At 40.1% G+C, this 17,500-nt stretch overlaps 1 protein-coding gene across 1 annotated transcript in view; it reads right to left on the bottom strand.

Moving 5' to 3' along the window:
- LOC119582254 (TWiK family of potassium channels protein 7-like) overlaps positions 1–17,500 on the bottom strand; it is a 104,784-nt gene that overhangs the window by 485 nt on the left and 86,799 nt on the right. The window contains exon 3 of the mRNA XM_037930479.1: positions 1–1,618. This exon is cut by the window's left edge and continues 485 nt beyond it. Coding sequence (XP_037786407.1) covers positions 921–1,618 — 698 coding nt within the window. The 3' untranslated portion in view covers positions 1–920. The remainder of the gene's footprint in view (positions 1,619–17,500) is intronic.

Below are 17,500 nucleotides of genomic sequence, written 5' to 3'. Positions count from 1 at the left end.
GGCAGTGTTTTCTCGTTTCATTTCCGTGCCTCGGTAGAACTTCTCCTGCATTTTACAGCACGAACATACTGACGAGCAGATTCTACTGGAATGTGACAGATTCAATCCCTCTCAATCCCAGATCAATGCGTCCAGACACCAACAGGTCAAAAGTCAAACTATGTGCGCTCATGAACAACATACTAATCGAAGGATGACACTAATAGTTCCTAGGTATGATTTGCAATGAAATACATTTTCCCATTTTCAGATCACGAAAATTTCATTAGAATCTGACCCTCACTTTCTGTCACAAACCATTTCCAATTCATAACACTGGCCATTCCTTGGAGGCCTCGCCACGTACAGTGTGTACGAGGGAACCATAAACACTTTGCAATGATTTGGATCAATCAGACCTTCAATCTAAGCTTACAAAGTTCACTGGCAGTTCGTTTTCCCAAAAGTCAGTGCATAACACCCCTTATAACAACATTTTCACTGTCCATATATTTTTTTCTGAAAGATTTACACTATGTTATGAAAGAACTGTGGCAAACACTTTTTCCCGGCACCAACACAACAGTGTGATCGGTTTCATTATGGGTCGACTTTGCATTAGGAAGCCACCTGCTGTTTGGCGCTGTACTGTTGGAAGAGGCAATCCTTCCCTCGTGACCCCCGTGCTTCATTGCATTGCTGCGGTGCCGACGTTTCTCTGCTAAATAAGCAAAAACGTGAGCATTTTCGTTACACCGTATTATAAGTAAGCTTGAAACACTACGCTGTGAACACCCTCTTGGCGGTATAGTTGGCACCCGTACGATGACAGCAAAATTACACTGTGGGGGGAGTTTTGATAAGGAGATAAAGTAACATGCCCAGAACATAAGGGTTAAAGGTAGAATAAGTTCACTAAAACCAACTAAAGATGAGTCATCTCAGTGCGACTCTCTGCGTTTGAAGAGGCGAATAGCTTTGAGGCACTGACTTATCTTATGCACCACTTCCTCTTGCATTAGATTAAAACACATGGAGAGTAAAGCAAGTCCGAACATGAGGTAGAGTGAGCAGTAAATGAAGCTCATGCGGCTCCCCGAGCTCACCGTGCTCACGGAGGAGCCCGGGACGTAGTCTCCAAAACCTATAGTAGTTAACGAAATGAAACAAAAATAAAAGGAAGTAAGAACATCCCATCCCTCATACTCTTGGAATAGCTTAGTACCGCCGTACAGCAGCGCCACCATGATCACGAGCGACACTGTGATGGGGATGTTGACGGAAGACAGGTCGGGCTTCTCGGAGCGCACCGACCGCCACGATGCAGAGTCGATGGATATTTCGTCGCCGAGCTCGGGTGAATACTCCAGGTCACGGTGCTGGTGGTGGCCGTCCGGGTAGTTGGACGGGCCCGCCGGCGCTCTCAGCGTCGCGTCGGCCGACCGCCACACAACCGTCGGGTCGTACTTGGATTCCTGTCGACGGCACATGCACAGCTTGGAGTACGTCCACTTGAGACTCTTGGCCAGGATGTCGCCCATGTTGGCCATGTACAGCAGGAAGACTGGCATTCCGAATATAGTGTAGAGGATGGTCGCCACCTTCCCGAAGTCCGTGTTCGGAGAGATGTGGCCGTAACCTGGAAAAAAAGGAAGCGGCTTGAATAAATGTTATTACTTACGAAAGGAAGAAGTCTGGATTTCTTCCATTAAGTTGAGAGGGAAAGACCTGGCACGGCTTCATTAAAATATGTATTGAGAGGGGCCCGGCGACCATTTGACGCAAGGCATTACTGAAGAGGCGAGGGAGTCGTAGTGATTTTATTTGTTTCTCTGGCTTTCATGTGTTTATTCAACCCTACGCCCATTTCCGTCCCTGTCCCTTTATATTTATATTCACGGCAGAAAGCGCACCCGTGCACAGCTCAGAGTTCAAAAGCATGGTGCTCTTCCAGCAGTGTGATAACGCCAGAGTTAGCGAGGGAATGCTCATCACAGCAGCACTATAATGCTCACTCCTAGACTGCATATAACCATCTCCCCAGCCATTGGGTATTGCCAACGATGTATGCGGTATTTGTCTCGTTCGTTCGTCACATATACTGTCTAAGGTAGGTTTCAGATATCATAAAGAAATCAAGAATACGCTAATGTAGTCTCACACACACACACACACACACACACAAACACACACACACACACACACACACACACACACACACACACACACACACACACACACACACACACACACACATAATATATATATATATATATAATATATATAGATATATAATATATATATTATATATATATATGTTATATATATATATATATATATATATATATATATATATATATATATTATTTTATATAATATATATATATACACATACATATATATATATATAATATATATATATATATATATATATATATATATATATTATATATATACATATATATATATATATATATATATATATATATATATATATATATGTATATGAATATATGTATGTATATATGTATATACATATATGTATGCATATATGTATCTATTATATATATTGATATTACATACGTACACACACACACACACACACGCTCGTATGTACATATATATGTATGTAAATATATATATATATATTCATATATATATATTCATATATATATACATATATATGTATATATATATATATATATATATATATATATATATATATATATATATATATATATGTATGTATGTATATATAGTACACACACTGTAATCCGACTACTGGCTCAAGCCCGATCTCACGGCGAGAAGACGACATATTAGACTGCCGAAATAGTCCAGTGGTTTGTGGCGGACGCCGCAATTACTTCACTCGGCACAAGCGCAGCCTCGCTCGGCATAGTTTCCCTCCGCACCGGCGGTGGGATGCTGTCAGTGGGGTCAGGCTGATTCGCCACAACGTGGGAGAGCGGGGTGCAGCCGTTCAGCGTACTCGGCCGCTGGCCTCACATCTCCCGGATTGTATATATACCGCATGCTCGCCAAAAATTAGACAGACTACTCTGCACCTTTAAGTATGACTCTCCTTCCACTCAAGGCCTAGGCTCTTCATTAAGCCAACCTAGGCCTCTGCAACACTGGTGCCCCCGAACGACATGAACACCAACGTAGCTACCCTTTTCACTGAAGTGAATGTCGCCTCCCGCCCTTTTCGCCAAATGAAGCCATCACATGGTTTCGGCGAGCTGAAACCCAGTTCAGGCTCAAGAATATAGTTAAGGCCACCACTAAAGCAGACCACATTGTAGCCGTCTTGCCCAAGAAGTTTTTCCAGGCTGAAGCTATTTGCAGGAGTTTTCGCTTTCTCCATATGCCTATGCTGCCTCCCCACCAAAGATACACAAGGGAAGTTCCCCGAAGTGGATCTTAAAAAAGAGATTTGGCTCTACTCTCTCCTTGATAATAACAGGGAAAAGCTCCATGACTCGGACGAGATGGCTATTGATGTTTTCACCAGAGCCAATGCACTGATGAAAGCACATCGGCAAGCTCGCCCTAAACCAACAGCTCCCGTTTTCCCGCCGACTAGTACCGACATCAACGCAGAAACTGCCTTATGGTCTAACACCATCCAGAGGCCTTTCACCACATTCCTGGCTGCAGACGGCATTTGCTCCTACCACAAGCGGTACAGGAGTGCAGCCTATAATTGTCTCAATGGATGTAGGTGGAGGCCATGAGGGCATCAAAAAAATGTGGAAGGTGGCTGCTAAGCAATGCAGCCATGAGCAACATAGTCGACCATCCCCACACCGGTTTCCACATTCAAGACGAGAAAACCAGAAAGCCTTTTTACATCGATACTGGAGCCTTCCTCTCCATTTTCCCAGCTACACAGTCCAACAGACGAGCTGCTAACAATGACCCACAGAGACTTGTCGCTGCCAATGGAACTCCAATCAACTCCTACAGTTTCAGAATCATCGCCATACACCTCGCCGGGTTCACTTACCCATGGAGTTTCCTCGGTGCTGACTTCCTCACACACCACAACCTGCTGATTGATATGAGAAGACATTTACTCATCCTTACGGAGATTCACTCTACTCCTGATCAATGCAGTCTCTATTCAAGGTCCTCCTGACATCAACATGTGCCGCCTCACCGGAGATGCCTACAGGAACATGCTCAGCGATTTCCCTTCAGTCTTTCAGCCACACCAACCTGGGAGCAGCAGCGAAACATGTAGTGTACCACCACATCAAGACAACAGGACCCCCAGCCCATTCTCGTTTCCGTTGCTGGAGTCCAAAGATGCTCCACGCCGCCAAGCTTGCTTTCACAGAAATGGAGCACATGGGCAACTACTCCAAGGCTGCCAGTCCATGGGCATCCCCTCTCCACAAGATCCGGAAATCAAACAACTCATGGTGCCCATGCGGCAATTACCAGCTCAATCTCATCACCAAGGCGGCCCACTACCCCATGCCAAACATCACCAACTTTACAGCCACCATAGTGGACGTCCGCATATTTTCGAAAATGGATCTCCTTAAAGGGTACTTCCAGGTGCCTGTTCATCCAGATGACGTCCCCACCTGTTTTCTACTACTCCACTTTCGGGCTCAGAAACAGTGGCGCCACTTTCCAGAGGATGATGTACCAGATTTTTGGAGAGCTCCCATTCTGCATGGTCTATGTAAATGACATCTTCATTTCCTCATGTGACAACCAGGAACACCAGCAGCATGTCTGCACAGTCCTTCGCCCTCTGGAGGAAAATGGCCTGGTAGTCAGCCCGGAGGAGTGTATTTTCGGCGGTGGCAGTATCGATTTCCTGGGGTATAAGATCCAGAGCCAGGGCATCTACCCACAAACCAATAAGGCCAATACTGTACTCCAACTCCCTACCCCAACGTCCATCAAGGGAGTCCAGCAGTTCCTAGGTATGATAAACTATTATCACCGATTTATCCCTGGGGCTACCAGCTCCTCTCCAGGAGGCCCTTGCCAGAAGCAAGAGATCACTTGTGTGGTCCCAAGAAGAAGAGAGAGCTTTCTCAGCTGCCAAAACAGCTGAGCATGGCCCGCCCCCAACGCCCAGCTCTGCCTCACCACAGATGCCAGCAAAGTTGCTGGAGCAAGAAGTACATGACAGACGACAGCCCCTGGCATTCTTGAGCTGGAAGCTCCAGCCACCTGAATGGATGTACAGTACATTCGACAGAGAGCTCCTGGCAGTACATCTGCTCATGCGACACTTCCGCCACATGCTCAAAGGTCTGTCCTACATCATGCCCCAGGTCAATGCCCTTTCCAAGTCAGGGATGCTTGGTCAGAGCGGCAGCAATGACAGCTCTCAGCTGTTGCGAAGATGGGCTGCACTATGAGACACCTCTTTGGATCCCAGAATCTAGTTGCCGATTCTCTCTCATGCATCAAGATCTCCTCCATTCGACTACAAGGCTCTAGCGGCAGAACAGTGAGATCCCGAGACCATGGCCTACATGACGGCCATTACCAACCTTCGCTGGGAGAAATTCACCATCGGAGATACACCTGTCCTCTGTGACATCAGCACCCCCTGCCTCTGCCCTCTTGTACCTACCACATTCCGGAAGGACATCTTCAATCTCATTTATGGATTGGCTAACTCATCCATCCGCAGCATCACTAAGCTTGTTGCAGAAAAGTTTGTGTGGCACTCCATGAAGAGAGATCTCTGAGACAGCACAGCAAGATCCATCACCACACCAAGCCACTTATCCACAACCTGCCCCAGCCCACACAACGTATGGCCATATCCATGTGGCTGTCGTCAGACCTCTCCCATCGTTAGAAGGAAAAAGGTATATCCCGTTGGCTTGAGGCTATGCCCATGATCCTGCGCCCAGGCACTCCTCGGCTCCTGGATCGCCCGGTTTGGTCTCCCAGAACACATAACGTCTGATAGGGGAATGAATTTCACCTCAGAGCTGTGGAGGGCTCTAGCACAGCTCCTTGGTATCACTCTCCACTTCACAATAGCATACCATCCACTGTTTAATGGACTTATAGAGTCTTGCTTCTTGGGCTCAAGACAACGCCCATTCTGTAGCGGAGATGGTATATGGTCAGCCACTCGTTGTGCTTGGAGAATTTTCCCCAGCGACAGCTCAAGTGTCACTCACCTAGAGGACCTCCACTGGGTAGCCCGGCAATTCACTCCCAGCAGATCCAACCATCGCTCTCATTTCCCGTCCTACACCCCACCAGGACTGGACATGTTTTTCTCTGCGACGATGCCCACCGTCAGCCGCTATCCTACCCTTACAAAGGTCCTTTCAGGGTCTTTCAGCGCTCCCTCAGGGCTTTCAAGCTACAGCTCAATGGACAGATCAACTGGGTCACCAAGGAACACTTTAAACCAGCATACGCCTCAGACCATGATGATGCCACTTACACGAGATCTGGACGCCATTCTCGCTTCCACAGGATCATCGACCTGTAGTCCTTTCTTCCTCGATAGGGGGGAGGCATTGTGGCGGACGCAAAAATCACTTCACTTGGCACCAGCGCAGCCTCGCTCAGCATAGTTTCCCTCTACACTGGCAGTGGGATGCTGTGAGTGGGGTCAGCACTGATTCGCCATGATGTGGGAGAGACTGCACCTCTGAGTTTGACTCTCCTTCCACTCAAGGCTCCTCACTAAGCCAACCTAGACCTCTCCAACAGGTTAGAGCACTGGACTCCGACCTTCATGGTCCCGAGTTCAATTCCCCATCGCAGTAGTCATAAAAATGCCTGCTCTCTGACTGCTGGCTTGATCTCAATCTCACAGTGAGAAAACTAGATATTGCCTTGAAGAGTCAAACACAGGTGTCATAGAGGAAGTCGCTGCCGTGGCACAAGTGTTAGCACGTCGAACCGTGGTTTATTAGGAAGGGCATCCAATCAGGCAAGGGTGAGACTGCCAAAAAAAAAAAATACACACACACACACACATATATATATATATGCATACATATATATATAATATATGTATGTATTATTTGTGTGTGTGTATTCATATATATATATATATATATATATATATATATATATATATATATATATATATATATATATATATATATGTAGTATCATTATCATAATCAGCAGCCTGAATCAGTCCACTGCAGGATGTAGGCCTCTACCAATCTTTTCCAACTTTGTCTGTCTTGCATTTTTTGTTTCTAGTCTTGGCCCCCAAATTTCGTTATTTCATCATACAATCTTGTCTTTGGTATGGCTGTTGGCCTCTTTATGTTACCTATAGCCCAGTCTGCTATTTTGTTTGTCCATCTGTCGTTCTGTCTCCAACATATATGTCCTGCCCATTGCCTTTTTTTTTTTTTTTTTTTTTTTTGATGCTCACAAGTATATTTTCCACTTTTGACTGTTCCCTGATTCACGTCGCGTTCATCCAATCTCAGGCTAATTCTCAAGATCAATCAATCTATCCCTCTCTGGGCACTTAATTTCCTCTCCAGTAATTTGGTTGTAGTCCATACATGATTTTAGTCTTTTTCTTGTTCATCCTAAGTCCGATTTTCAGACTTTCTCTATTGAGATTGTTTATTAGTTACTTGAAGAGAACGATATAATCTGCAAATCTGAGATTGTTTAGTTATTTGTCTCCTATTTTGATACCCTTTCCCTTCCACTGTAGCTTGAATATTTCCTCAAGGCAACTGTAAACAGTTTTGGTGAGATAGCCATGTCTATCACCTTTCCGTGTAGAGCTTGATGGTTGCTGTCCCATCTTCATATATATATCTTCCAATATTTTACAATATACCTCCTTTACTCCCTGTCTTGGATAGCTTCTAGTACTGGTATTTGTACAGTCAAATGCCTTTTCATAATCAATGAATGCCATACACAGGGGTTTCCTATATTTGTTTATTTTTTCTCTTATTTGGGTGAGCGTGTGGATGTGATCTGTTGTTGAGAATCCACTGTGGAAGCCTGCCTGTTCTCTAGTCATCTTGTGATGACTTTTGTGAATAGACTGTAACTGAAAGGAGGCTTATGGGTTCATAGTTTTTTAGATCCTTTCTGTCCCCTTTTTTATTTATCAAAATAATGAAGTTTTTCCGTTGAGATGGCATTTGTTAAAAAGATTGGCTAGGCTCACTGTTGCAATTTCTCCTGGATCTACTATAAGGTCTATACTAATTCCATCTTCACCTGGTATTTTCCCTCTCTTCATGGCTTTAAGCACTCTTTTTATTTCTTCTGTTGTGATGTTAGATACCTCTCTAGTTACTGCGTTCACTTCTATCCATGGCTGTTCATTTGAATTGTATAGATCCTTGTAAAATCTTCCACTACTCTTATGATTTCTTTCTTATTTTATGTCATTTCTCCATCTAGTTTCTTTATTGCATACATTTGATTTTTTCCCATTCTGAGTCTCCTTTTTTAGCTGTTTTCATGCTGGTACCTGAGATCACTGTGTCATTAATGATTTGAGTATTGAATTTCTGTACATCTTCTCTTTTCTTTTTATTTAGTCATCGTTAGTTCAGCTACTTCTGTCTTGCCCTGTTTGACGATGCTTTCATAACCCTACGTTTTTGCTGTTTGGTTTCTACCGAGAGTTTGCTTTGCTTGACGTTCTTCACGCCCACTTCAAGTGCAGCTTTCTTTATTGTGCCATTGAACTGTTTGTTGATTTGGTCAATGTTGAAATCTTTGTTGCTGAGAATTGAATATCTGTTTTGGATGTTAAGGTTAAATTCTGTTGCTCTGGTCTTCAAGTTTGCTAAATTTGGTTGTGGTTTTCTTATGAGTTTGTTCCTTTCTTTTCTGAAATGTAATTGGATTTGACCTCTGACCATTCTATGGTTGCTGCCAACATTTACTTGTTAATAACTTACACACACACACACACACACACACACACACACACACACACACACACACACACACACACACACACACACACACACACACACACACACCACACACACAAATTGCCTTTCCTTCTGCTGATGTTTACGCCCGCAGACTGGTGGAATCCTCCTTAATAAAGCTGCTGCCTAATTTCAACTAGAACAGCGGCTTTTCTCCTACTGATAGTCTCCACGCTTCCCACATCCTCCGCCTTCCCCCTTATGCCGGCCACCGGCGCATAATCCGCCCGATCCTCCGACCTAACTTGACCTCCCTTTGCTTCCGATCGTCTCTCCTCACCTGCCCCGTGTTACCGCATCTCTCTCTTTTATACCCCCTCCCCTCCCTTTCCTCCTCAGACCTGAACATGGAATCCAGGTGGATTTCGAAATTGTAGTCTCATTTTCAATACATCTAGTTTTTGTATTGTATTTTTTTCACCATATATATATATATATATATATATATATATATATATATATATATATATTTATTATATATATAATATACATATACATATTATGTTGTATATTGAGTTTATATTATATAAATGAGATATAGATATATCGAATACAACAGATAACTAGAACAAATTTATTGTTGAGTGACGTTTTTTTAGTCATGGTGCAAGAGTAGCGAAGAAGACAGGAAAGTGCCACAACGAGGGTATGTTGAGCGAAACTTATAGTCGAGGGCGAAGATGATATGATGATAAAATAGGAAAAAATTGATTACCAAGGTAATGTGAACGAAACTAATAAGATGATTGTGGATGGATGAAGAATTTGATGATGCTGATGGTAATGGCAGTGATAACATTCAAGACAAAAATCAGCCGATCATTCAGTTGGGCCAACGCCGGGGAGAAGCAATTCCCTATCCAGCCTGCGTTTCCAGCCGCGAGGATCCCCCTTGGCGAGCCGCCAGACGGTGGCTTTCTGTTTCGACTTCTTCACGACAGATTTGATTGGCGTGCCTTAGCCACTGTTCTCTTGGCGGCCCAACAGACCTACAACTAGCATTGTTTCTGGAGGAGACCACCTGACGGGCGGATTCATTGAAGTCTCTGTCGCTTCAGTTGTCGAATAGTCACACGTCCTCCAACAGCCTCAAAGTGCAGTCGTTGGTTGGATTTGTGCTCCTTCCTACTATAGCCAGTGATCCATCAAAAATCTCTTTTGAAAATGCAAAAAAGTGAGACTGTATGATGGTAATTGGAATAATGATAATGATAATAATTATGATGATAAGAATGAGAATGTTGGTAGTAATAAAAGTAATGATGATAACAATATCAATGATTATGACAACAATATTAATGATACTACTACTACTACTACTACTACTACTACTACTACTACTAACAATGATAATGATAATGATCATAATAATACTAATACTACTACTACTACTAATAATAATAATAATAATGATAATGATAATGATAATGATAATGATAATGATAATGATAATGATAATGATAATGATAATGATAATGATATTACTAGTAATGATAGCAGTGATAATTATGATAATTACAAAACAATAATAATGATAATAATAATAATGATAATGATAATAATAATAACACTAAAGATACTACTACTACTATTACTACTACTAATGGTAATACTGTTAATAATAATAGTAACAATAATAATAATAAAATATAAAAATGATAATTATGTTAATGATAATTTTAATAATAATAGTAATGATAATAACAATGATGATAATTATAATAATAATGAGGATTATGATAACAACAATAACAATAATAATAATAATAATAATAATAATAATAATAAGTAAAAAATAGTAGTAGTAGTAGTAGTAGTAGTAGTAGTGGTAGTAGTAGTAGTAGTAGTAATAATAATAATAATGATTATTATTATCATTATCATTATTATTATTATAAAGATAATAATAATGATAATGATAATAATAATAATGATAATAATAATGATAATGATAATAACAATAATAATAGTAATAATAATAATAATAAAATAATAGCACTACTGCTAACAATAATGACGATAACAGCATGTTTTTGATAATAAGAATAACAATAATGTTATTCTTATTATCCAATATAATACTAATAATGATAATGATAATGATAATCATCATCATCATCAAGGGCTAACGCCGACGGGGGCGCATGGCCGTATCCACCCTTCGCTTCTAGCCACGAGGATCCCTCGAGGCGAGTCTCCAGGCAGGCCCACGGCCCATCTCTAATTCCTCGCGACAGGTCTCGTCGAGCTGCCCAAGCCATGATCTCCTCGGTCGTCCCACAGGTCTCTTCCACCCAGGGTTGTCTCGCAGAGAGATAACCTGATGGGCAGGGTCGTCCACAGGGAGACAAGCTAGGTGGCCATATAGCATGAGTTGGCGATCCCGGATTATGCAAGTAACAGGTCCCATGCCAGTCTCACAGTATAACCGTCGGTTGGACACATGGTCCTGCCAACTGTACCCCATGATCCGGCGAAGGGACGAGACTCCAAGACACTGGATAGCATCCAGGTTTCGCTTCCATAGAGCAAAACTGGCAGTATCAAGGCCTTGAAGACACCAGTATAAAGGCTTGCTATTAGGCCAATAATCTGTGTCGGAATTCCCCTGAGTCTCAGGATCACCCATAGCGATTCCCGATGCACAGAGCCAAACGCCTTCTTGAGGTTGATGTAGGCTGCAAGCAACCCACGATCAAACTCGCGACGGCGTTCCACAATTACTCGAACCGCTAGTATACGGTCTATTGTGGACTTGCCAGGAGTAAATCCAGACTGCACCAGTCTCTGATGCCTCAGTAGGTGGTTGCGGATCCGTTTCAGAAGAATGTGGGCAAGAAAGTTGCTTGGTATGCTGAGCAGTGTAATGCCATGGTATTTGATACAATCTCAACGATCCCCTTTCCCCTTCCAGAGAGGAATGACCACGCCCCTCAGCAGGTCAGGGGGAATGGTACCATACTGCAAGATGGCAGTCAGGACTGTATGCAGGCCCCGAGCCATAGGTTCACCCCCAGCCTTTAGCAGTTCAGCAGGGATATCACATATGCCTGCAGCTTTCCCACTCTTCAGCTTGGAAATCGCCATCCTAACCTCTGCTAGGGTAGGAGGTTCCTCGCTGATGGGTGGGTCCGGCACAGGCACTGTGACATCGCTTGCATCCAAGCTAACTGTTGGAGGGTCCACTTGGTACAACTGCTCAAAATACTCAGCCCAACGTTCACGAACCCTAACATGATCTGAGATGATCCGTCCATCCGCTGATCGGACTGCAGTTATCTGTGAGGGCTTAGAGCTTATAGTTAGTTAGAGGCAGGGCGAAGGTCATTTACCAAGAAATGGCCTTCAACCTCATCAGCAAGATTCCTGATGATGTTCTTTTTCCCCTCTCAGCAGTGTTCGAGCCCTACGCGCCATGATGATGATGATGATGATAATTTTTATTATAATTAGCATGAGCGATGATAATCACAATAATAACAATATTGGGAAAATTAATATCACTAATAATATAAATAACAAAAGTGATGCTGAGGATGATAATGATAATAATGTTTATCAGGACATTGATAATAGTAAAATATCAAGAATAGATAGTAAAAATGATCATGATGGTGATGGCGATAGTAATAATGGTAATGATAACAATGCTAATGATGATGATGATGATGATGACGATGACGATGATGATGACGATGATGATGATGACGATGACGATGACGATGATGATGATGATGACATGATATACAACATACATAATAATAACAATAATAATTGTTATTATTATTATTATTATCATCATCATCATTATTATTATTATCATTATTTTCATTATTATTATTATTATTATTATTATTATTATTATTATTATTATTATTATTATTATTATTATCATCATCATCATTATCATTATTATTAAAAAAGTAATAGCGATGATGGAGATAATAATAATGATATGAATGATACAAATGCTAGAAATATAATTATGACAGTAATGGCAATAACAATAACAAAAGTGATGATAATGATCATCAGGATATTGATGATAAAACATCACGAATAGATAGTAATAATAATAATAATGATAATAATAATAATAATGATAATAATAACAATAATAATAACAATAAAAATAATGATGATATGAATAAGAATAGAATAATAGTATGAATATGGATAATGATGAAAATGATAATAATGACATGAAATAGCGATAATGACGATAACAATAATAAAAGTGATGATAATGATAATAATATTAATATTAATATTAATAATAACAATCATAATGATAATGATAATAAAGATAATACTGATAATAACAGCCATAATAACAATATTAATGACAGAAATTATAGGAATAATAGTGCATATTGATGATAATATTTATATTAATGTTCATATTAACCATAATGCCTGTAATAATAACATTGATGCAAATTACTTCTTATAATATTGATTATGATAATATTCTATGTGACTTCGGACTTGAAGATGCTTAATTTTCATTAAAAAAAACAGTGATTGTTAGCCAGAAAAAAATAACCCATGTGACTGTCACTTCATTTGTATGTAAAATAGGGTGATAATATTAAAGTATGGCACACACATGCATAGACATATCATATCCCTTTCCCTCTCGTCTCCCCCTCTCTACCGTTCCCTTTCCCGCTCTTCCATGCCCTCTCACTCCTTAATCCTTTTAAATTCATTTCTCCCACTTTGAGGGCGACATTTGCCTCCTCCCACTCCTCTCCTCTTGCTCCTTATTCTCCCTCACCTACCTTATTTCCTTATATCCTTCCCTCCCTCTCTCACCCCCATCTTTCTTCTTGAGCCCCTCTCCATACCCTCTCCCTGTCCAGTCCCCTCTTCTCCGTGTCCCTTCTGTTTCCTCTTCCCATTTCCCTCTTTTTCTCCCTACTCCTCTCTCTTCGTCCACCTCCTTTCCCATTTCCTTTCTACCTTCCTTCTTAACACCCAACCCCCTCAGATGGTCGTGTAAACAATGAATGTGCATAAACTGACGGTCTAACTACTTGTTTCGATGACAATTTTTTTTGATAATATCAATAATAATGATGATAATAATGATAATGATAATAATAATAATAATAATAATAATAATAATAATAATAATAATAATAATAATAATAATAATAATAACAATAATGCTAATAATAATGGTGATAACAATAACACCAGCAATAATGATATTAGTAACAATGAAAACAATGATGATAGTAGTACTGACAAAATAAGAATCTCATAGATTCGTAATATGATGCGCTCACATGTGTTCGTAGGTATGTATGCGTTTGCCTATCTTATTTCAAAATGAAAAAGCTTAGAGGCCGCAGGCACAATGAATATTATGTCAGGCTTAAAGTATGTGGGACGGACGAGCAACAAGCAGAACTGTATGATTCTTCTTCCACAAGGTAATGTCACTGCACTGAAGTAGCTGGACCAACAGCTTAAGCATATTTAGACGACTGTCCGAAGGGGAAGAAGGAGAAGAAAAGAAGGAGCGGAAAATAGAGGGGAAAGGACTTAAAGAGGAAAGGGAGCGGGTAAGAAAAGAGGGAGGGGGAAGAGGAAAAGGAAAGGAAAAGAGGAGGGTGAAAGGGAGGGAAGGGCATGAAGAAGCGAAAGAGGTGGGATGGGAAATGGGAGGGAGCAGATGCAGGGCTTAAAGTGGGAGGGAGTGAGTTTAAAGAAATTTTGGGGATCGCGAGGGTGTGGCAGAGCGGAAAGGGGGAAGATAGAGGGGGGTGGGAAGTGGGAGGGAGAGGAAAAAGAAAAAGGAGAGAGAAGGCGAGAGTTAGAAGGAAAACAACAACAATAATAATCATTATAAAAATAATGACAATCATAATCAAAATTATTTTACCAATAACAGCATCAATAATGAAAATGACAATAATAGCGATAACAATTTCAATAATAATGATGATAATAACAATAACGATAGCATTAATAATAATGACAGTAATTGTTGTTATTATTATGATAACAATAATAGTAATAATAATTACAATAATGCTGATAATAATAATAATGATAATAATGATAATTATTATGATGATAATGATAATGGCAGTAATGATAATAACAATAATCATAATCATAATAATAATAATGTCAATGATAATAATAATATTGATATGAATAATGATAATAACAACAACAATAATAATAAAGATAACATCTTATTAATTAATAACAATAACAGTAACAAGTGTTACTATGTTGATTAGAAAATATGACACGAACAGGAATTGTGATGATAATGACCACAACAACAGCGATAACAGTAATGGCAATGACAATGAAAAGAATGTCTCTTGGTTTTGATGACGTCAATCACTTTAGTATTTATGGTGATAGTCATTATAATGAAGGGCATGTTGAAAATATAATATCAGATTGATTGCACTCAGCTTTTCTATTATCGTTAACTAATATTGTTATAAATCATATGATTATTTTCGCACTGTATGTTATTGGTGCCACCGTGACATTAATAATAACTTTTTTTCTGATTTTATATTATTGATGTCGTGACTTACAACATGACGGTTTTATATCCCGCACTTGCATTATAATAATTTGTTACAACAGTGATGATGATTAACATATTCAACACCAGTTTTTAAAATAAGGCTTCCGTTCACAAATGCCGAGAGAATCCGAGAGAGAAAATGAATTTGTTTCCGTGCCCTTCACTTCGCTATAAAATCCGGCGGGACGTGCGGTGCGGCGCTGCAGCTCTCACGATCAATCACTTTCCCGCATTAAATAGCCTCTTAACTAGCCGAAGGTGTCGGCCTCACCTCTCCACAAGCCGGGGGGGGGGTCCCGGGAGAGGACGAAACACAAGGGGGAGAGAGGAGGCTGGGAGACCGGGAGGGGATAGGAGGATAGGGCAAAAAACATTAGGGGAGAGGGTGAAAGACCGGCAGGGGAAGAAGGGTGTGGGAGAGGACAGCGGGCTGAGGGGCAGGGTGAAAGACCGGCAGGGGAAGAAGGGTGTGGGAGAGGACAGCGGGCTAAGGGGCAGGGTGAAAGGCTGGCAGGGAGAGGTGAGGGTGCGGAGGAGATCCTATGAAAGACACTAGATGGGGAGGGCGAAAGGAGGAGGAGGGATGGGGGAGCGTCACAAGACAGGTTGAGGGGAGACTGAAGAACGACGAAGGGGTTCAAAGGACAGTCCGGGTGAAGGAGAGAATCAAAGAGAGAGATGTGTTCCTTGAGCGACCAAGACGATCGTGCGAGTGAGAATATATTAAATTAGACAATCGTTGAATAAGACAAAGAATAATTTGCAATGCCAAGCGTTTTCATTAGATGGCGTGACAGATGCAAATTTGCCAAGGAAAGAGCAAGTTAAAAGATATTCTAGCAAGGAGGAGTAGAAGCGCCACCCATTTCATTTCTGGCTCCCGTGTGACAACCAATTGCAAGAGCAGCGTGAAGGCCCAGAGCATCCATTTGTTACTACTGCGTGGAAAATGCTAAGTGAATATGTTACTAGGGGACATATCTAATGGAGAAGGAGAGAGAGAGAGAGAGAGAGAGAAGAGAGAGAAGAGAGAGAGGAGGAAAGAAGAGAGGAGAGAAGAGAGAGAGGAGAGAGAGAGAGAGAGAGAGAGAGAGAGAGAGAGAAGAAGAGAGAGAGAGAGAGAGAGAGGGGAGAGAGAGAGAGAGAGAGAGAGAAGAGAGAGAGAGAGAGAGAGAGGAGAAGAAAGAGAGAGAGAGGGGAGAGAGAGAGAGAGAGAGAGAGAGATAAGAAGAGAGAGAAGAGATGAAAGAATGAGATAGATGAAAGAAGAGATAACGAAGAGAGAAAGATAGAAGAATAAACATATAATGAAAAAAATGATAATGAAAGATAACATAATGATAATGACAATGATTATAACCATAAACAAAGATAATAACACTATTACTAATAATAATGATAATAATAATGATAATGATAATGATAATCATGCTAATGATGATGATAATGATGAAAATAATAACAATACAAATGACAATAATAATAAGTTATAATAGTAATAGTAATGATAATATCAAAAATAATATTGATGATAAATAATTATAAAAATAACAACAACAACAATAATGATAGTTATAAAAACAATAATAATAAAGATTATAAAAACATTAATAATGATGATAAAAAAACAACAGCAATAATAACAATGAAAGTAATAAACAAAAAAAAAAAACAAAAACAACAAAATAATAATGATAATAATAATAATATCTATAAAATAATAATGATAAGTAATGATAATATTAATAATGATAATAACATAATAATAATAATAATAATAATAATAATAATAATAATCATCAATATATATAATAATATAATATATAATAAAAAATAATAATGATAATAATGATGATGATAATAATATTGATGATAATAATGGTAAAGATTACAATGATAATGATAACAGTAATGATAATAGTGATGTTGCTAATGATAATAATGTTAGGAATACAGATAATAATAATCAAAGTAACAACAACAACAACATCAGTAATAATAATAATGATAATAAAAA

The sequence above is a fragment of the Penaeus monodon genome, chromosome 2 (assembly GCF_015228065.2).
Source record: "Penaeus monodon isolate SGIC_2016 chromosome 2, NSTDA_Pmon_1, whole genome shotgun sequence".
Taxonomy (NCBI): Eukaryota; Metazoa; Arthropoda; class Malacostraca; order Decapoda; family Penaeidae; genus Penaeus; species Penaeus monodon.
This window is presented reverse-complemented; position numbering and strand designations above follow the sequence as displayed.